Source organism: Rutidosis leptorrhynchoides, chromosome 8 (assembly GCF_046630445.1).
Source record: "Rutidosis leptorrhynchoides isolate AG116_Rl617_1_P2 chromosome 8, CSIRO_AGI_Rlap_v1, whole genome shotgun sequence".
Taxonomy (NCBI): Eukaryota; Viridiplantae; Streptophyta; class Magnoliopsida; order Asterales; family Asteraceae; genus Rutidosis; species Rutidosis leptorrhynchoides.
This window is the reverse complement of record NC_092340.1, coordinates 248,392,880-248,416,068: the sequence shown is the minus strand read 5'-3', so window position 1 is coordinate 248,416,068 and position 23,189 is coordinate 248,392,880. Positions and strand designations below refer to the sequence as shown.

Below are 23,189 nucleotides of genomic sequence, written 5' to 3'. Positions count from 1 at the left end.
AGTTTTTCTTTAAGAATATTAAAAGATTTGATACATTCATCTGAAAAGATGAATGGTGCATCCTTTTCTAGGAGTTTATTCATAGGAGTGGCAATTTTAGAAAAATCTTTTATGAAACGTCGGTAAAAACCGGCATGCCCTAGAAAACTCCTAACTCCTCTAACATTGGTGGGATGTGGAAGTTTAGCAATTACATCTACTTTAGCTCTATCCACTTCAATTCCTTCTTTTGAAATTTTATGTCCAAGAACGATGCCTTCTTTAACCATGAAATGGCATTTCTCCCAATTAAGTACTAGATTTGATTTTTCGCATCTAATTAGCATTCGTTCCAGATTAACTAGACATGATTTAAATGTATCACCGAAGACTGAAAAGTCATCCATGAATACTTCCATGCATTCTTCTATCATGTCATGAAAAATCGCCATCATGCACCTTTGAAAGGTTGCAGGGGCGTTACAAAGTCCAAATGGCATGCGTTTGTAAGCAAAAGTACCATAAGGGCACGTGAATGTGGTTTTCTCTTGGTCCTCGGGTGCTATTGGAATTTGAAAATATCCGGAAAATCCATCTAGAAAACAATAGTAACTATTTCCGGCTAATCTTTCCAACATTTGATCTATGAAAGGTAAGGGGAAGTGATCTTTTCTGGTGGCGTCATTTAATTTTCTATAATCAATACATACACGCCATCCTGTTACAGTCCTAGTAGGAATAAGCTCATTTTTCTCATTTGTGATGACAGTCATGCCACCCTTCTTAGGCACGCATTGAACTGGGCTTACCCATGGACTATCAGAAATTGGATATATCAAACCTGCATCTAGCAGTTTAATAATCTCTTTCTTAACTACATCTTGCATATTAGGATTCAGTCTTCGTTGGCGTTGCACATACGTTTTATGACCTTCTTCCATAAGGATTTTATGTGTGCAATACGAAGGACTTATTCCTTTAATATCATGAATCTTCCATGCAATGGCTGGTTTATGAGCTTTCAACACAGAAATGAGCTGTGATTTCTCATTTTTAGTAAGAGAAGACGATATTATTACAGGTAATTCAGATTCACCATGTAAATAAGCGTATTCCAAATGGTTTGGAAGTGGCTTTAACTCTAATTTTGGAGGTTCTTCTATCGATGATTTATATCGATATCTGTCTTCTTCTTTTAGCATTTGAATTTCTTCTGTTGTTGGTTCATATCCATTAGCTATAAGTGTAGCTAACATTTCAGCTTCATCAATTGGTTCATTTCCTTCTCCTAAAGAACATTCTCCTGTTCCTTGTAATTCTGGAAATTCTTCTAATAATTCTGCATGTGCATCTATAGTTTTAATATAATAACATGTATCATCTGCAGATTGTGGTTGTTGCATGGCTCTATCAACTGAAAAGGTAACACTCTCATCCTCTATACTTAGGGTCAGTTTCTTACCGAACACGTCTATCATTGCTTTAGCCGTGTTTAAGAATGGTCTTCCTAATATGAGAGGAACTTGAGAATCTTCTTCCATGTCCAAAACAACAAAATCTACTGGAAATACTAAATTACCAACTTTAACTAGCATGTTCTCCATTATCCCTCTAGGATATTTTATTGATCTATCGGCTAGTTGTATGCTTATTCTGGTTGGTTTCAATTCTCCAAGGTCTAGTTTAGCGTATAGTGAATACGGCATTAGATTTATACTAGCACCTAAGTCTGCCAATGCTTCTATTGAACTAAGACTACCCAGAAAACATGGAATTGTGAAACTTCCTGGATCAGATAGTTTTTCTGGTATCTTATTCAACAGCACTGCTGAACAATTAGCATTCATAGTAACAGCCGAGAGTTCTTCCATTTTCTTTCTATTTGTGATTAGATCTTTCAAGAATTTAGCATATCTTGGCATTCCTGAAATCACATCAATGAAAGGAAGATTTACATTTATCTGTTTAAACATATCCAAGAATTTGGATTGCTCGGCTTCTAGTTTTTCTTTCTTCATTTTACTCGGGTAAGGAAGTGGTGGTTGGTATGGTTTAACATAAGGTTTATCCTTAACTGTGTTATCTTCATTAACCTTTTCAACTACCGGTTCTTTTTCCTTATCTTGATCAGGTTGTGGTTCTTGTGGAGTAGGAATAGTTTCATCAGAAGTTACAGGTATTTCAGGTGGTTTAAGTGTTGTACCACTTCTTGTGGTAATAGCTTTAGCTGTTTCATTCCGGGGATTAGCGTTTGTATCACTAGGTAAACTTCCCGGTTTTCTTTCACCTATTAACCTTGCTAGGTTACTTACTTCTTGTTCCAGATTTTGAATAGAAGCTTGTTGATTTCTAAATGCTTGTGCATTTTGTTCATTTGTTTGTTTTTGAGATGTGAAAAACTGCGTTTGAGTTTCAACTAGCTTCGTCATCATATCTTCTAAATTCGGCTTTTTATCATCGGTTTGTTGTGGTGGTTTGTTTTGAAAATTCGGTCTTTGCTGATTGTAAGTATTATTGGATAATTGTGGATTGCTAGGACCTTGTTGGTTATTGTATGGAATATTTCGGTTATAATTCTGGTTTTGATTGTAAATCGGTCTTGGCGGTTGATAATTATTCTGATAATTATTTCCAGGCCTTTGGTTTATGTATGAAATATTCTCTCTTTGTTCCATTGTTAATTCAATACTGAGACAATCTTTTGTCAAATGTGGTCCTCCACACTGCTCACAACTAATTCGTATAGCATGAATATCTTTAGTCATCTTTTCCATTCGTCTCTCGAAAGCATCTATCTTTGCGGAAATGGAATCTAAGTCATGGCTAGAATCGGCTCTAGCTGCTTTAGATGATCTAATGATATCTTTTTCTTGGTGCCACTCATGTGAGTGGGAAGCAGTGTTATCAATAATTTTGTAAGCATCAGTTTCGGTTTTCTTCATAATAGAACCACCAGCTGCTATATCTATGTCTTTCCTTGTAGTGATGTCGCATCCTCGGTAAAATATTTGTACTATTTGACAGGTGTCTAAACCATGTTGCGGACATCCTCTTAGTAACTTTCCATATCTTGTCCACGCCTCATATAGAGTTTCATTTGGCTTTTGTGTGAACGTAACAATTTCTGCTTGAAGTCTTACGGCTTTAGATGCAGGAAAAAATTGTTTAAGAAATTTGTCAATTAAAACATCCCATGTATTGATCGCCCCTTCAGGTAACGATTCCAACCAATCTTTGGCTTCTCCCTTTAAAGTCCAGGGAAATAACATGAGATATATCTGTTCATCCTCCACTTCTCGTATTTTAAATAGTGTGCAGATCCTATTAAAGGTACGTAGATGTTCATTTGGATCTTCCTTCGGCGCACCACTAAATTGGCATTGATTAGTTACCATGTGTAGAATTTGTCCTTTGATTTCATAATCTGGCGCATTAATGTCTGGATGAGTAATTGCATGACCTTGGCCAGTGCGTTTAGCTCTCATTCGGTCTTCCATACTTAAAGGTTCCAGATTCTCCATATTTGAATTTGTTGACTCGGTATCACTAGATGATTCTGATTTAATAGTTCGTTCTTCAACAATCTCTGTTTGAATGATTGGTGGTTCCGGAGGAAAGTTTAATGGTTCAGGATCTTTGAACCGTTCCTGAATATTTTCTGGATTCTCAATTGTGAGGTTTGTTTCAAAAACTGGATTATCGGAAATTTGAACTGAAGTACTTGGTCGACTGGATGACGATTCTAAAGAAAAATCAACGGCGGTTATATTTGTTAAACGATGTCTTGATCGAGTTACAGGTGGTGAACGTACAAAAGGTGATGAACGTCTTGCTCGGTGCATTCACAGAATATCCTATTAGTTTTTAAAAGGAAAGAAAAATTATAATAAGTTATCCAATCAATAGACTTTTCTGATTTTGCCCACGTTTCGAATAGCCAAAAGATGCAGCAGAGGGGCAGGATTCGTTTGGTCTCAATATAATTGAGGACTGTTTGGCTCCAATAACCCGGTCCACGTACAAATCCAACTATTACTACGAACCAGAAAATTTTGATGTCTATCAATTTAACCACTTAAAATAAATTTTCGTAATTTTTAGAAATTTAGATAAGAAGTAGAATAAAATTCTAAGTCCTAAAAACTAGAATAGCGAGAAATAAGAGAGAAAAAGATTGCGAGTCGAAAAATGTCGAAAAAGAAAAAAATGGTTGAAAAATAAAAGGTGACGGAAAAATAAAAGAAACTTATCAAAACTTAAAAATACTTAACTAATTTAACCTTATTACTATAACTAACTTAAAATTATAATCGCAAATTGAAATTATTAATTGGAATGATAATTGATACATAGTAAAAGGTCTAAAAATATTAAAGCTTACAAGGAAAAACTAAATCCCAAATGGAAATAACTTAAAAAGAAACTAAAACTTAAAAAGGCGTCGTAAAATTCTAAAGCACCTAAATCTTAGTCTAAAGAAAAAGCACTTAAGGAATTCTACGGCAAAGCCTAAAAATCTAGGAGTAAAAATAACTATAGCTAAAACTAAGTTTAAAATTAAATATGAGCTAAAAATACAAATATTACGCTATAACGATTAAAAAGGTACAAAATATAAAAATATACAAAAAGTTGTAAAAAGTACAATTTTTATAAAAAAAATTATTTTTATATTATTTATTTAATAAAACTACTAATTTTATAATTTAATTAAACTTATTAAACAAAATACATAAATTAAATAAAATTAAAACTTAAAACTAATAATAATAATAATAATATTTAGGTTTTAATAATAATAATAATTAAAAATAACCCGTGATTAGGGTTTTTGTCCGTGTGTCAGAAGGCCTCCGCGAGTTGCGGTGAAAAGAGAATAAAACCCCGCGAGTCGCGGGGATTCAGAATTCAGTTGACAGATTGTACTTTTACGCGTTTTTCTTTATTTATTTTTTTTTTTTTTCTTTTTTTATTTTCTGTTTTCTCTTTTTAATTTAAATAAACGATTTTTAATAAAATTTATATTTTTATAAATTAAAATAAAGATAAAGAAACTTATAAAACTTAAATATTTAACAAAATCCTAAAAATACTTATATTTTTGTTTTTCTTTTTATATTTTTGAATATTTAAAACGTATTTTTACAAAAATGACTTTTAATAAAAGTAGATAAAAAAATCTTTTTTTTTTTTTATTATTAGCGTTGCGCTTCCGGCTTTTAAGATAGGACTCCCCGGCAGCGGCGCCAAAAATACTTGATGTTTCGCGAGGTGTATATAAAATAGCTTATATTTTACGCAGAAAATACTATTAAATACGATACAATTTTACACAAGATATTTATTTATTTATAGAATGGATATACTTAAACCTTGCTACAACACTTATAGGCAGTGTACCTAATTGTACAGTAGTGTAGTTTTTAGTAAGTCCGGTTCGTTCCACAGGGAGATCTTTAAGCAAAGCTCAACGCTATATTAGTTTACTTTTATAAAAATACAAATATATATATAAGTAATATTATTATTATAAAGAGGGGTTTTTACCGTTTAATGACCGGTTTGTCGATTTTAAAACTTTAGTCGCAGTTAAAACCTAATGTAAAATATAAAATAAATGCAAGACTTTAAATTAAAGCGTAAAGTAAATAACGATAATGAAATTGCGAATAATAAAAATGCGATAAAATTAAATTGCGATAATTAAAAGTACGATGATTAAAAGTGCGATAACAATAAATAAAAGTGCGATAATTAGAAGTGCAATTAAATATAAAATAAAGGAAATTAAATATGAAATAAAAGAATTATGCTTATTTAAACTTCCGTAATCATGATGTTTGACGTGTTGATTTTAGTTTTATGCCCATGGGTTAATTGTCCTTTGTCCTGGATTATTCAATATGTCCGTCTGGTTTTTGTCCATAACAGTCCATCAGTCATAAATATAAATTGCAAGTGTCCTTGTCAAATTATTATTATACCCGAAGATAAATATTCCAACTAATTGGGGATTCGAATTGTAACAAGGTTTTAATACTTTGTTTAATGAATACACCAGGTTATCGACTGCGTGTAAACCAAGGTTTTACTACTTTGTTAACAATTACACCAATTACCCTTGAATGTAATTTCACCCCTGTTTTAATTATTCTAGTGGCTATTAATCCATTCCCGTGTCCGGTTAAATGAACGATTATTCGTACATATAAATACCCCGCCCATCGTGTCCGATCGAGTGTATATGGTAATTTATAGGGACGCCCAATTGTAAATCTTTATATTAACATTAACAAACTTTCATTTAGTTAAACAAATATAAAGCCCATTAATAGCCCATAGCCTAGTTTCCACAAGTGTCGTTCTTTTGTCCAAACCCCAATTATGGTACAAAGCCCAATTACCCAATTTTAATAATTAGCCCAACATCATGATTACTTCGTTTTAAACAAGCATAATAATAACTTAGCTACGAGACATTAATATAAAAAGGTTGAACATAACTTACAATGATTAAAAATAGCGTAGCGTTACACGGACAGAATTTCGACTTACACCCTTACAACATTTGCTAACATACCCTTATTATTAGAATTATAATTAAAATTAAAATATAAATTATAAATATAAATATATATTACTCGTATATATTGAGAGAGAGATGAAAATATGTGTAAAATTCGATCAGAATTCGGTTGGCTTTATAGCCAGAAATGATTTTTGGGGCTCCGCGACTCGCGGCAAAAAGCCCTTCAAACTCCGCGAGTCGCGGAGAGGTATTTTCATTTTACACCCTTGGAGTTTCCTGCTGCCGACGGTTTTAAATATATATATATAATATATATATAATTAATATAATTAATTATATATTATATTATATTTATATACATAGTTAACTTGTAATTTTTAGTCCGTTGCGTCGAGCGTTAAGAGTTGACTCTGGTCCCGGTTCCGGTTTTTCGAACGTCCTTGCGTACAATTTAATATCTTGTACTTTGCGTTTTGAATCTTGTACTTTTGTGATTTTGAGACGTTTCTTATCAATAATTGGAACCTTTTTGATTGTCTTTTGTTCTTTTGAGCTTTTTGGTCGTTTGCGTCTTCAAATCGTCGAATCTGTCTTTTGTCTTCACCTTTTATTATTTAAACGAATATCACTTGTAAATAGAACAATTGCAACTAAAAGCTTGTCTTTCTTGAGGAATAATGCTATGAAATATATGTTCGTTTTTAGCATTATCACAAGGTCACGCCATTATTAAGCCAGATGTTAATGGGCCAAATTATGAAATCAAAGGACAAATCCTACACATGGTAACTAATCAATGCCAATTTAGTGGTACACCAAAAGAAGATCCAAACGAACATCTTCGAACTTTTAATAGGATTTGTACTCTATTCAAAATCAGAGAAGTTGAGGATGAACAAATCTATCTCATGTTGTTTTCCTGGACTTTAAAGGGAGAAGCTAAAGATTGGTTAGAATCGTTACCCGAAGGAGCGATTGACACATGAGATGTCTTAGTTGAAAAATTTCTTAAAAGATTCTTTCCGGCATCTAAAGCCGTGAGACTTCAAGGAGAAATTGCTACGTTCGCGCAAAAGCCAAATGAAACATTATATGAGGCGTGGACAAGATTCGGAAAGTTGTTAAGAGGATGTCCTCAGCACGGTTTAGACACTTATCAAATAGTACAAATATTCTACCAAGGTGTTGACGTTGCTACACGAAAAGACATCGACACAGCACCTGGTGGTTCCATTATGAAGAAAACCGCAACCGAAGCTCACAAGATTATTAATAACACAGCCTCCCACTCGCATGAGTGGCACCAGAAAAAAGATATCTTTCATTCATCTAAAGCAGCTAGAGCCGATTCTAGCCATGACTTTGATTCTGTTTCCGAAAAAATAGATGCTTTCGAGAGACGAATGGAAAAGATGACTAAAGATATTCACGCAATACGAATCAGTTGTGAGCAATGCGGTGGAACACACTTAACGAAAGATTGTCACATTGAGCAAACGATGGAACAATGTGAGAATGTTTGCTACATGAACCAAAGGCCAGAGAATAATTATCAAAATAATTATCAACCGTCAAGGCCAAACTTTAATCGAAATTAAAACATTCTTTACAATCCAAATGGACCCAACAATAACGTGTACAACCAACAAGGTCCGAATAACCAACCAACTCAAAACAACACTTTCAATCAACAAAGACCTGGCTTATATAAATCACCACAACAAATCGAAGAGAAAAAGTCAAATCTAGAAGAAATGATGGCAAAGCTAATGGAATCTCAAACACAATTTATTACATCTCAAACCCAAACAAATGAGAGATTTGATCAGTCATTAAGAACTCAACAAGCTTCCATTTTGAATCTAGAAAAACACATAGGTACTCTTGCTAGCATGATGAGTGAGAGGGAACAAGGAAACCTACCGAGTGATACTGAAATAAATCCTCAGAATGAGAATGTTAATATGGTATTAACGAATTCTGAAAAACCAGCATCAGAAGATGGGAAGGTTTTCGATGTAAGTAACCATGAAGAAGTTACACCACCACCACCACCCGAGTATGTAAAACCAGTGGTGGCACCCTCTAGACCATCCATCCCGTTTCCAAGAAAAGGAGTTGAGTATGAGCAAGTAATAGGTAATAAAGTTTGTGATACCTCTGGAAAGAAGAAGAAGAAGAATAAGAAAGTGCAAGAAACAAAAACTGTACAAGTAAACCCGGTAAAGACAGTTCCACTAAAACCTCCACCCAGGTTGGGTGATCCGGGTGAATTTATTGTTTCTTGTCTACTTAGTGATTGTGTCATGTATGATGCACTAGCAGATTTAGGTGCAAGTGTGAGTGTTATGCCTCTTTCATTATATAAGAGATTAGGAGTAGGTGAGTTAAGTCCAACGGAGATGAGTGTTTGACTCTTTGATCAAACCATTAGGCACCCAGTTAGAATTGCTGATAACCTACCCGTTCAAGTAGGTAATTTAACCTTTCTAGTCGAATTTATTGTCATTGACATAGAAGAGGACTCAAACATTCCTCTAATTTTAGGTCAACCATTTTTAGCGTCCACCGAGGCGTTCATTAATGTAAGAGAGGGTAGAATGACACTTAGTGATGGTGACAAATCGATCACCTTTATGATTCGAAAGTCTAAATCTCCACCAACCAAAACCGTTGAACCAATAAAAACGATCGATGAGAAGCATATTGTTTTACCAACTCCAACAGTAGTGCTTAACAATAATAAAACGCCTAAGTGTGGGGAAAATGAAGTAACACCTAATGATGACTTGATAACAAAGAACCCCGTTGTTGATACGAAATTAAATGACTCCGTTATTAACAGTTCAATGAAGAAACTTATTAAACAGATTCGTGATGCTAGAACCAAGGGGAACTTTAAGTTATGTAACCGGTTAGTATCCAATCTATCGTCTAAAGAAAAGGCAAAACTAGTTGAATTTGTGGAAATTACACAGGAATCCGACCAATGGCTTAAAGCAAAAGTCACAGATATATGCAAGTTGATTATGGTCCAAAAGAAATTGACAATGAAGTTAATCACAATTTCGACACCACAGCTACCTAAGTGTGGGGACATTCAAATGTTCTAAAAAGAAAACGCTGTCTAGAGTTAGTTGTTCTGTTCTCGTGTAGTTCCGAGAATGGAATCCGATTGGTCTTTTCCACTAGCAGACACTAAAGAACTAGTTTTCTCCCCCCATTTTAAATTTTTTGTTTTATAGGTTTTATATGAAATATATATGCATTTTTAAATTTAAGTTTTGTGTGATTTTAAAAACAAAATTTACTTTATTTCATTAAGTTTAAAAAAATGATTTCTAAAATTCGTCGTAAGTTAAAGAGTAGGTCATGGAACCGAAATTGCTTTACCCGAGGGCGAGGCAAAAAATTTTGTTATCATTATTTTTAATTTTATTGATCTAAAGTATACCAAAAAATTAAAAAAAAAACCCAAAAATCTTTGCTTTTAAAACAATCGCTTTAAAAACGACAAATTTTAAGTTTTGTCGAGGGACGGACTAGGTAAACATACTGAAACTACCTAAAGTAAAAGGAAACAAAATTTTAAAAAATTATTCATTTAAATTGTTTTAATAAATAAAGGTTTTATAAAAAATATATATGTAAAAGTATGTATATATATGTTTGTAGTTTATCTAATGTACAAAATAGGGTAAAACAGCGCACTTTCAAAGACTGACATTAAGTTCAGCAAAAACTACTAATTTTGACGACAAGACGCAAAATATCAAATGTGATATAAAATAATATGTTTGCAAACTCGGTATTTTTAATCACTTTTCTACACTAATCACCCTCATGAATTTATAATTATAGTCTGATTTCATGCAAATGAGGGCATTGCATGATCTCAAGTGTGGGGAAGGGTTATAAATTCTCTCGGGTTTACACTTGGTTTAATTGCCAAATTTTGTGAAAATTTGAGAAAATTTTCAACTAAATGAACTCAAAATCATGTTTATACATATTTATGAACGATAAAACTAGGTGATAATGCCGAAATTATTGTTACCTCGGAGTGAACATAAATTGAGAAACAACCCAAAACGCTTGAATTAATTTAAAATGGAATAAAGGAGAATAAAAAGGCAAAGAAAAGAATAAATAAAAGCTAAGTGTGGGAAGAATTTACCAAGTTCTTTAAAACATATATCACATATTTTTGTACAAGATTATTGCAGGTACTTTTGTTTTGGACGATACTAATCAGTTTTACCCGAATTACTGTAATATATTTGAAAGAAAGATGGATCTACACGATGAATCAATTCCATTATTAAAAGGAAGTAAAGTCTTCCGAAAAAGACACGCGCTTCTTGATTTAGGTCAAGAAGTTATCGTCCAGACCAGCTGTAGGTTGACGAAAAATCTAGAAAAGTCATCTCTAAAATCAGCAGGAAATCCACGGACCTCAGCATCAAACAGGATCGCCAAGTGGTCAGACTTATCCTAACCATGAGAGGATATGTCTTGTAAAATGGGGAGGGCGCCATGCAAATTAGCTTGATAAAACTAATGAATCAGACCCTCAGAAAGGATAATCTCCTTAAAGATTAAAAATCAGCTTTTAAGCCTGATATTACTCAATCCTTGAGATTGACCTTAAAGATTGAGAATTACAAACTCATGAAATTCGATGATATCTAAACTCGAGCTTGAACGAGAAAATATTTTGATCAAATTAAAACTGATTTGTTTTCTGAAAATCTATTTTCAATGCGTTCATTACCATTGAACGTAAAATCCTAGGAATTCACCTGGAATTCATTAGGTCACCTGAATCAAATCGGGTGTCAACCGTAAGAATGGTGGTTGCATAGCATGGTCGAAGACAGGACCTTGTGCCAGACCAAAAAATTATAGAGTGATCTTTACTATTTCTCCTACAAAGTATAGTAATTGCATCCGACACGTTTTTGACCATAATTATCTGCATGTCATGGGATATTGCCTTAACAGTTGCTTGTTCATCGCTTTTCTTTACAACCGGACGGTAGTTTACTGAAAGGTAATATACGGAGCAAGTATACTGGATGTGTGCTTTCCTAATACAAGGTTAGCAAGTGGGTGACACAAAACCGCAAGTTTTGAGCTAAAATTTTAAAAATCTGAAACCCACACAACCCACAAAAACATTTTGCAAACACCGATAAAGGGTTAAATCGGAAAACTTGTCTAGGGTAAAATCTGGCTTGAATTTTTAAAAGATCAAATGTTTTCATATAGATCCAATTTCCTTAAAGGATCTAAATTTTTATAAGTCATGTGGGACTGTAAACCACATCGTTACTATCATTGTTTATACCGCCGTATTAAAATCACTGTTGTACAAAGTGTGAGAATAAAAAAAAAGTGATTCGAGTGAAGTGTGATTTAATTTCAAGCTCTGTATTGCTTGAGGACAAGCAGCGTTCAAGTGTGGGGATATTTGATAGTGCTCTAAATGAACATATATTTAGTATCAATATCCTTCCAATATGTAAAGCTTTTAGTTACTATTGTTCTATTTTTATGTAATAATCGTTTAAATAAATAAGTGCGAAGACAAAAGAAGAAAATGACGATTTGAAGACGCAAATGACCAAAAAGCTCAAATGTACAAGATACAATCTAAGTGGTTCAATTTATTGATGAGAAACGCCTAAAAATGACAAAAGTACAAGCCACGAAACGCAAAGTACAAGATATCTAAGCATACGAAAAAGCGTTCGAAAATCCGGAACCTAGACATGAACCGAGCATCAACGCACGAGTCAACGGAGCTAAAATTACAAGTTAACTATGCACAAGAATATAATATAATATATAAATAATTATATAAATTATATATAAATTATATATATTTATTAATTATGTCGACAAGCAAATGGCTAAAAAGTGGTGAGCTGGAATCCGAAGCTCCGCACTCGCGGAGCAGCCAAAGTCAGAAATCTCCTATAAAAGGCACGAGCTTCTGCCGAATCCATCAACCTTTTTCTTTTACTTTCTCTGATCATGTAATATATATTTATAATTATAATTTTAATTTTAATTTTAATTTAAGTTAATAATAATAAGGTTATTGTAAGAATGTTTTACGGGTTTTAAGTCGAAACTCTGTCCGTGTAACGCTACGCGATTAATCACTACTGTAAACTATGTTCTTCCTTTTTAAATTAATGTCTCGTAACTAAGTTATTATTATGCTTATTTGATCCGAAGTAATCGTGATGTTGGGCTAAAATTTTAAGACGGGGTTATTGGATTTTGTTCCATAATTAGGGTTTGGACAAAAGACCGACACTTGTGAACATTGGACTATTGACTATTAATAGGTGGGAGGTATTGTCTAATTGAATGACAATTCATTGGAACCTGTCGAACCTATCTTCAAATTAGTTAATCTAATAATTATTAAAATGATTACGAATGTCCTATTTAGTCACGTTTATACGACATTGTTTACAATTATTTAATTAATCAATTGGATTGGGTAATTGATTATTCATTATGGCCAAAGTGAATAAATTAATGTATCATGGACTAATTAAAACAGGGGTGGATTACATACAAGGATAATTGGTGTAATTGTTAACAAAGTATTAAAACCTTGGATTATACGCAGTCGATAACCTGGTGTAATTATTAACAAAGTATTAAAACCTTGTTACAGTTTGAATCCCTACTTAGTTGGAATATTTGACTTCGGGAATAAGGTTAATTTGACGAGCATTTTATAATTATGACCGATAGACTATTATAGACAAAAACCCAATAGGTATCAAATAAACCAGGACAAAGGACAATTAACCCTGGTAATAATAAATTAAAATCAAAACATCAAACATCATGATTACGGAAGTTTAAATAAGCATAATTCTTTTATTGTATTTCTCATCGTACTTTTATTTCCTATCATTTTATTATTCACAATTTTATATATCGTCATTTAAATATTGTTATTTATCCTACGCACATTAATTATTGTCATTTATCTTTACGCTTAATATTTAAAATCAACAAACTGGTCATTAAACGATAAAACCCCCTTTTATAATATTACTACTTATATATAATTATATATATTTGTATAAATATAGTTGTTAAAAATATAGTACGTTATCACTAGCTCCCTGTGGAACGAACCGGACTTACTAAAAACTACACTACTCTATGATTAGGTACACTGCCTATAGTGTTGTAGCAAGGTTTAGGTATATCCCATAAATAAATAAATAAAACTTGTGTAATTTCGTCATATTTCGTAATAAAAAATAAATAGTATTTCGTATACACCGCTGCACACATCAATGATCATCTATCATGAAGATTTGAACACAAGAAAGCACCTTAAACAACCTGCTCCACCTAGTTGTCATCATCAATGTTGAATTTATTCACTGTTTCAAAACTTTTTTCACACTTAATCTCTCCCTACACATTCCCCAAGAACTCAAGTTTTAGATTTCCCACCTATGTCATTGTTTCCATCCACGGATGGTCGGGATTCCTTATTCCTTTATAGTTTTGTTCCTTTCTTCATGTTATCCACCGTGTTCTCTCTCTAAATTGTCAATGGGTTTCAAAATTCGCTACGTTTTAAGGTCGTCACTGCAGTCTTTCAGGCGATGAGTGTTGTTGATTTTAGTGTCATCCAACATGCATTTTAGTTAGTTGTGATTTACTTGAATGCAAGGATTAGCTAGCTATACTTAACAATGGGTTCGAGGGGGCAGCGCCCCTCGAGGGGCTCGAGGTAGCGCCCCGAAACCTCAAACGAAATTGCACTATTCGTTACTAATGAAAAGGTGCATTCCAATAGTTATACCTTTTGGGTACAACAATTTTTCCCATTAAATCAAAGGGATACACCCTTTCGTTTTATAAGTTTTTCTATAACAGTTTAATGAACATTCATTTGTTTCATTCTGCATTCATTCTAACGGATAGAAACACACACAATTCTCTCAGATAATTTGATCAGTGATTTCGTTGCCAAAAACAATGATTACGTTCTTGTCTTAACCCTATAAAGATTTTGTGCAACCGAGGTAATTGCTGGGTCGAAATACTTTATAGAGAAAGTGAACACACGATTCAAGAATGAATCCAGGCAGTCTATTCATACCCACTTTCTGACAAATCTATAATTATTCTATTTATAATCGTGTTTGGGGAAACGGTGAAAGAGATGACAAGCAAGTTTGCAAAACTAGAGAAATTTGAAGGTGTTAATTTTTGTAGATGGCAACAGAAGATGCAGTTTCTGTTAACTACATTGAAGGTTGTTTATGTTCTATCCACCCCATGCCAGAACTTCCCGATGATGCAACTGTGGATCAAATCAGGAGAAGAAACAAGCGGGATAACGATGACTTCATATGTCGTGGCCACATTCTAAATGGTATGTCTGATGCTCTTTTTGATGTTTACCAATCTGTAGAAACTACAAAGGAATTGTGGGATTCACTTGAATCCAAATACATGGTCGAAGATGCTTTAAGTAAGAAGTTTCTTGTGAGTAATTTCAATAATTACAAAATGGTGGATTCAAGGCCTGTTATGGAACAGTTCCATGAAATTCTTCGAATTTTGGGACAGTTTACACAACATAATCTGAAAATGGATGAATCCATTTCAGTGTCTTCAATAATAGACAAACTACCACCATCATGGCAGACTTTCAAACACATGTTAAAGCATAAGAAAGAAGAATTGTCCTTGACTGAATTGGGAGGCACCCAACATATTGAGGAATCAATACTGGTTCAAGAGGGTGGTAAGACTAAAGAAAAGAATGTTGCATCATCCTCTGTTAACATGATTGAGGATAGTAAACGTGGGAACAAAAACAACAAAAGGTTCATTGGAAAGAAACGTAAGTTTCAAGGTAAACACGATGGTTTCAATAAGAAGGATAAGAAATCTTGTTGGATTTGTGGTAAACCTGACCATTTTAAGAAAGAATGTCGCGTTGGAAAGAACAAGGATAGAGTAAGTGGTTCGGGTTCGAGAAACGGGTCTAAGGACCAAGTTCCTAACCAAGGTTAGAATTTCGAGTGTATTATAAATTCTGTTTAGAATTATGTATCACATATTTCTGAAGCGTTTTATGTGCAGGATGATAATATTGCGTGGTGGATTGATTTCGGGGCCACATGTCATGCATGTAAAGATCCCTGTTGGTTAAGACATTTCAACCTGATGATGATGTGGTTCACATGGGAAACGAATCAGTCACTCATGTCCTTGGTCATGGAATTGTTGTTTTACAATTTAGTTCTAATAAGACAATTACTTTAAATAATGCGTTGTATGTTCCTGGGTTGAGAAAGAATCTGATTTCCAATCTTATATTAAATAAATGTGATTACAAGCAAGTATTTGAATCCAACAAGTATATCTTGTTGAAGGGTGGCATGTTTATTGGATTTGGATACTATAATAATGGTATGTTTATGTTGAATCTTAAGAATGTTCCTGTTGTTGATAATTCTGCTTGCATGATTAGTTCTAGTTCTAATGAGTCAAGTTTATGGCAAGCTCATCTAGGACATGTACATTACAAAAGAATGTATGAAATGTCTAAAGTTGATTTAATTCCTACCTTTGAAAAGTGTTTTGAAAAATGTAATACTTGTATGTTGAATAAAATCATGAAACAACCTTTTAAGACCATAAACAGGACGTCTTTGAATTTAGAACTAATTCATAGTGACCTTTGTGATTTTCATGCTACACCTTCTTTAGGAAATAAGAAGTACGCAATCACATTTATAGATGATGCGTCTAGGCTTTGCTATATTTATCTTTTGCATACTAAATATGAGGCCTTACACAAATTTAAAATCTATAAGACTGAAGTGGAATTACAACAAAATGGTTTAATTAAAACGTTGCACACCGATAGAGTTGGTGAGTATTATGATCCAATGTATTTCCAATCTGTAGGGATTATTCATCAAACTACAGCTCCGTATACACCACAACAAAATGGTGTAGTAGAGGAAAAATAGGTCTCTCAAGAAAATGGTTAATTCCATGATGACGTACTCGGGTTTGAGTGATGGATTTTGGGGAGAATCCATCTTAACGGCTTGTCACATTTTGAATAGAGGTCCTAATAAAAGAGGAACTACGACTCCTTACGAACTTTAGTACAAGAAACAGCCAAACTTGCATTATTTGCGAGTTCGGGGTTATCGTGCAATTGTAAGACTAACCGAACCCAAAAGGAAAACTTTGGGTGAAAGAGGTATTAATTGCATCTTTATTGGATATGTTGTGCATTCCAAAGCTTATAGGTTTTATGTGAGAGAACCTAATGATTCTATTTCGATTAACACCGTTATAGAATCAAGAGATGCAATATTTGATGAATCTCATATTAAATCAATACCTTGACAAAGGGATGTGATTTCTCATTCAAATGAGACTACACAAGGAGTTAACTTGGAATAAATTTCAAGTGAGGCACTAGAACCTCGTAGGGGCACTAGAACTAGGACACCTAAGTTGTATGGTTCTAATTTTCAACTTTACTTAGTTGAAGGATCGAGAGGTTGTGTTAAATCACACTTTTCATACTGTTATATTATAGATGATGATCCTAGAACCTTTGATGAGGCTATGAAATCTCGTGATGTTGCTTTTTGGAAAGAAGCAGTTGAAGACGAGATGAGTTCTATTTTGGAGAATAATACTCTGGTATTAACAGATTTACTACCAGGATGCAAACCTTTCGGAAACAAATGGATCTTCAAGAAGAAGAAGAAATTCGATGGTACAATTGACAAGTTTAAAGCTAGATTGGTTATCCAAGGCTTTAAACAAAAGGAGGGCATTGATTATTTCGATACATATGCTCATGTTGCTCGTATCACTATGATTAGATTGTTGATAGCACTTGCTGCTACGTATGATCTATTAATCCATCAAATGGATGTCAAAACATCATTCTTGAATGGTGATTTGGAAGAGGAAGTGTATATGAGACAACCAGAAGGGTTTGTTATGCCAGGTCAAGAGCATAAGTTGTGCAAGTTGGTTAAATCATTGTACGGTCTGAAACAAGCTCCTAAGCAGTGGCATCAGAAGTTTGATGATGTGGTGTTGTCTAATGATTTTTTACTAGATCAATCTGACGAATGTGTATATAGCAAATTCGATCAATCCGAAAAAGGTGTGATCATTTGCTTATACGTGGATGACATGTTGATCTTCTTACTGACAAAGATCAAGTTAATAGAACAAAAGATTTTTTTATCTTCGAAGTTCTCCATGAAGGACATGGGAGTAGCGGATGTAATCCTAGGCATAAAGATTAAAAGGGATGATAGAGGTATCATGATCACACAATCTCATTACATTGAGAAGATTCTGAAATGATTTAAGTGTAATCGATGTTCTCCCTTGAATACTCCCGTTGATGTAACTGTGAAGCTTATGCCCCATTCGGGTAAAGCTGTATCACAGCTTGAATACTCTCGAGCAATTGGATGTTTGATGTATGCTATGACTAGCACACGCCCCGATATTGCTTTCATAGTGGGAAAACTGAGTAGCTTTACTAGTAATCCAAATGCTATTCATTAGTGTGATGTGGTTAGAGTATTCAAGTATTTAAAGGGTACTATGGATTATGGTGTCACTTATACTGGGTTCCTTTCGTTTTTAGAAGGATATTCGGATGCAAGTTGGATAACCAACATCGAAGATCATTCATCTACGACAGGTTGGATATTCCTACTTGGAGGAGGTGCTATATCATGGGCTTCTAAGAAGCAAACTTATATTACAAATTCAACCATGGAGTCTGAATTTGTAGCTTTAGCTGCAGCTGTTAAGGAAGCTGATTGGTTGAGGAATTTGATTCATGAAATTCCTTTATGGCCAAAGCCAATATCTCCTATTTCCATCCGTTGTGACAGTGAAGCTACTTTGGCTAAGGCTTATAGCCAAATGTACAATGGAAAGTCTAGACACTTTAGTGTTAGGCACATTATGGTTCGTGAGCTGATTTCACATGGAGTGATATCCGTAAGTTTCGTTAGATCAAAACAAAATTTAGCGGATCACTTGGCTAAAGCATTAGCCATAGACTTAGTGCACAAGTCGACTATTGGAGTGGGATTGAAGTCCACATAAATCTTCCAAAGTGAGACGCTCAATTCCCTTCTAGTACAACGCTAGAATCTGAATTCAATGAGGTAAGCTTACTTTCTGAAGATTGAAACACATAAATATTCTGATCCCAAAGTGTAAGACCCAAATATTTATTGTACATAATGTATTTATGGTGTACGATGCGTGTATGAAGTGTACGACGCATGTACGTGTTGCTTCATCGAACGTCGAGGGAAACTGGACGTGTCTGAGGTGACAAAGGGTGTACGTATCTTTTCAACCCCAAAAAAAGTTTGTGTTGATGTTTCAAAGCCTTACCATTGGAAAGGAAATCTTATTACATTTCTACCGATATTTGATTCATCGAAAACGGAGCTACGGTCAAAAAGTTATGGCCAAAAAAAGTTTCTGAAAACTGACCTGTAGGTTGGAGCGGCGCTCCACCTTTTGGCACGGCGCGCCGAACCCGTCTGATGCAATTTTCAGCCTTTTTAAAAGGTCTAAATGAGGGTACTTTGGTCTTTTCATTTAGGGTCGGTTTAGGGTCACCAAAACTGATCTAGAACTCCATTGGAGCTCATTTCTCACCCACACAAACACTCTCATCCATATTTAGAGAGAGAGGAAGAGTTCTAGAGTGAGAGAGCTTGATTTGGAGAAGAAGGAGTCGAATTCTACCCAAAGCTCGGGTTTTAAAGTTATTCATCTCGCTCCTAGCTATGTTTTGGTAGTATTGGTAAGTTCTAACTCCGAATTTCATTTGTTAGATTTGATATTCAAGTTAGGATTTGAGATTGTTAGTTGTAAAACCCATTTGGTTGATGAAGAGGGTTTATGGAAACTTGCTATTTTGATATTTGGCGGGTTTTGGGTTGGTTAATGATTTAACCATGTTTAAGACTTGTAAATGGTGTATAATCACTAGTGTTAGTGATTATTGGTGTTTTAACAACCATTAGGGTTCTTATGGTTGACTAACTTTGACAAGAGTCAAAATTAGGGTTTGTTGATGATTATGACTCAATTGCCGATTTAATAAGGTTTATAAACTTAAAATGGATTAAGTTGAAGCATAGAACTGAGTTAAATATGTCTTGGTGTCAAAACTTGCTAATGACGTGATATTGACTTCTTATGGGTCAAATTAGGGTTTAAGTGTCATTTTGGGCAAGATAGGTATTTAACACCTATGATTGGGTTTGATTGGCATATTAGGACCGTTCTCACTTGTGTTAGTGATTATTGGTTAGTTTGGGTGCGGTTTGTGCTTGAAAGTGCATTTAGGTCGAAATTGCACTAGTTGTCAATTTGGGTTGATTTGTATATCCACCCTAATTGTGTTACTTGTTATGTGATAAATGGAATAGGTATATTCCATCGGCGATTGCGGATTATTCGGTGGCATCCATCAAGACTTCAAGGTGAGTGTTAATATCCTATATGCATATGTATGTGTAGGATGGGTGCGGGTTGGGTGAAGTGGTTCTCGGTTATAGAGCTCACTTCACATATAGGTGGATTTGATGGACTTGGGTACATGGTCCAATTGGCAATGTTGTGCTTTTTGGTTGACCACCTTTGGCGAGGTGCACACTTCGTGTGTACATTATCACATGGGCTTGTGAGTGGAATAATTATATACGTATGTATATGAGTTATTTATTTGTGAGGTAAGGGTTTAAAGTTCGTTGTTGACGATTCCGTACCCTAGAGTATATTGTGGTGTTGATTAGGGCTTAAAGTTCGATGTTGACGATACCTCATGTATGGAATTTAAGTTCGATGTTGACGATGCCATACGCCTATTGTAGTGACGTTGATGAGGGTTTAAAGTTCGTTGTTGACGATACCTCATATGTGGGTTTTAAGTTCGATGTTGATGATACCGCATTAATTCATTCGATGATGGTTTTAAGTTCGATGTTAACGATACCTCATACGTGGGTTTTAAGTTCGATGTTGATGATACCACGTTAATTGGGACGAATGGGATTTAAGTTCGATGTTGACGATACCATTCGTAGAGCTAGCCTTGAGATCTTGAATACTTTTGGATGTTGTGAACATCGATGTTTGTCGTATTATTGTGATATATATATATATATATATATATATATATATATATATATATATATATATATATATATATATATATATATATATATATATATATTGTCATATTGTTGTGATGTAGCTAACCCTCTGGGTGTAGCTTAATGGCGTTGTTCACATCGTCGTTGGTGAACTTACCTTATTGTTGACATTGTTAGCTTGTTGCTTAGTGATCGTACGGTATGCTTAGACTAGCTTGCCTTTATGCTTGGATGTTCCGGTATGCGGTATTTGATTATTTGTGTGGCGTGTCCATTCTATGCATATATATATGTATGTAGTATATTTTCACTCACTAAGCATTAGCTTATCCTCTCGTTGTTTACCTTTTTATAGATTTGCATGGATGCGGAGGCTCGGGTAAGCGGGGACTAGTGGACTTGCATAGTTGCTTTAAAAGGCTTGCTTTTGGATTGATTAGGATTGGGTAGCGTATCCCCAATCGCCATGCCCGGCCTTTATTTTGTATTACAAATCATGTGGTTGAAAACTTGTATTTTCGTACGAAAGTCGTAAAACGGCCGATGTGGGCTCGGTCTTCGTAAAACTTATTTTATTAATGGAACGTGTTAGTTCTACATATATTAATGTATGGTTAAAAGCGTTTTGTCTAAATACGTCGGGAAGTGGTCAAACATTTTCGCATTTCATGACTTTTTGGACATGCCAGTTTGGCGCGCCGCGCTGCCATATGGCGCGCCGCGCCAGATACTGTTCCAGCAAAAAAAAATTTTAATTGATATTTTCGCGTGATCGTTTGTATTACGGGTTGGGATGTTACAAGTGGTATCAGAGCATGGTCTAAGGGATTTAGATAAGTTGAGATAGGTGCCTAGACTTAGACTTCTGTATGTGCTTAAATTGTTGCGGGACTTGTAGGATTACGGGTCAGAATGGGTTATAGTTAGTGCCTTGTTTGTAAGTGGACTAACGTTTATATTAGTAATGCGGATATTATTAATATATTATTGTGTTGTGATAATAATTCTCGCGTGTGTTTTTATCGCGTAGAATTTTGTTTGTGTTTGCTTATATCATCGAGCGAGGCGGTCGTTGTACTAACGAGTTGATACGGCGTGTATACGTAATAAGGACTTGCAAACCTTATTACGGGTGCAAATCATGTCTAACAAGTGATGTACGACAAGTGTTTAGCAAGATGGGACGGTGTTGTGCGTGTGGTCTATACGTTCGTGATCTAATCGTTTGCATCCCTTAGAATGAAAACGGAAGATGGATGCGGAATGAGTGAGCCTATTCACGAAGGGAAGGATGAGTTAACGTTAAAGATTGAGGCCGTGTTTGAATAATATGTCTCGGTTTTCACCGGCAAAGTTAGAGAAGTAACCAAGGAGTTGGTCGAAGGACAAATGACGGAAATGGTCCGAGACCAAGTGACTAAAGTTGTAAAGGAAGAGTTTGAAGAGAGGTTTCCTAAACCTCGAGGTAGTGATGATGAAGATGTACTTGCAAGGTTAGGATTACATGGTGCTCATGGTAAGAGGGCACGAAGTACGCCTGAAGGCGTCGGGAATGTGAAGAAGAAGAGTAAGAAGGGTTACAAGCTCACGTGCTTTAAGTGTGGGGAACGGGGTCATTTGGCACAAGATTATATGGTGGTGCCTTTAGGCTCAATCAGGTGTTTCATTTGCCGGATGGAGGGACACCGGAAGTCAGAGTGTTCCGAATCGCATGACGATCGGGTTAGGAGGTTAGAGCGCGAATACATGATGGGAAGTGGAGCACGGAAGCCCAACAGTTCTACATCAGGTACTTTTAGTACGAAATTATATGTTGTTCGTTTGTAATAACATGCGGTATGGGCTTAAGTCTTAATTAAACTTTATTCTCCATTGGAGATAATTCGTAGCAAGCGGGCGGTTTACATTTATGGTTCCGGTTTGCTCTCAGCAGAGTGTATAAGTGGTGTGTTGTGCCTTGATCCTATGGTGCGAATCCTTGGGTGCTTAAGCATTTTGGTTGGTATCGGGTCGTTAAGCTCGTTTGAGTGAGACCCTTAAAGTCTCAATGGTGTTGTGCATGTTATTGATATGGGTGACGTTCCTAATGGAAGTACCCTATGGTGACGTTTGATTGTCGGGCGAAGGGTGTAAGACGTGGTACAACCAAGCATTCCTTAGTATTTGAGAAATGTTTCTACCAAACCATGGAAATGGGTTTTGGTGTTCGGATGCTAGAGCGTGTTCGCTCTCGTGTTGAAGTTGATGAACCATGAGGTTCGACGGGTGGGATGAAACCCGAGAAATCGAGTGTTTCGGATCTCGATGTATGTTGGTAAAGGAGTCTACGTGACGCGACATTAGGTGCCTCTTTTATACCTACTAGCGTGGTGTTCGACTCCGATTATGTTGCAGTTACATTGTACTTAGGGTACCGAAGTGAAACCCTTAGTTACATG

The 23,189-nt window shown here is 35.0% G+C and overlaps 1 protein-coding gene and 1 non-coding gene across 2 annotated transcripts; one reads left to right on the top strand and one right to left on the bottom strand.

Moving 5' to 3' along the window:
- Window positions 1-7,548: 7,548 nt before the first annotated feature.
- Window positions 7,549-7,655, bottom strand: LOC139865419 (small nucleolar RNA R71). Its single transcript, XR_011764940.1, has one exon. It is a non-coding gene; the product is annotated as a small nucleolar RNA R71 (small nucleolar RNA).
- Window positions 7,656-14,776: 7,121 nt separating this feature from the next.
- On the top strand, window positions 14,777-15,583 carry LOC139864095 (uncharacterized). The gene has a single exon (XM_071852678.1). The coding sequence runs from the start codon at window positions 14,777-14,779 to the stop codon at window positions 15,581-15,583; it is 807 nt and encodes a 268-aa protein (XP_071708779.1).
- The last annotated feature ends 7,606 nt before the right edge of the window (window positions 15,584-23,189 follow it).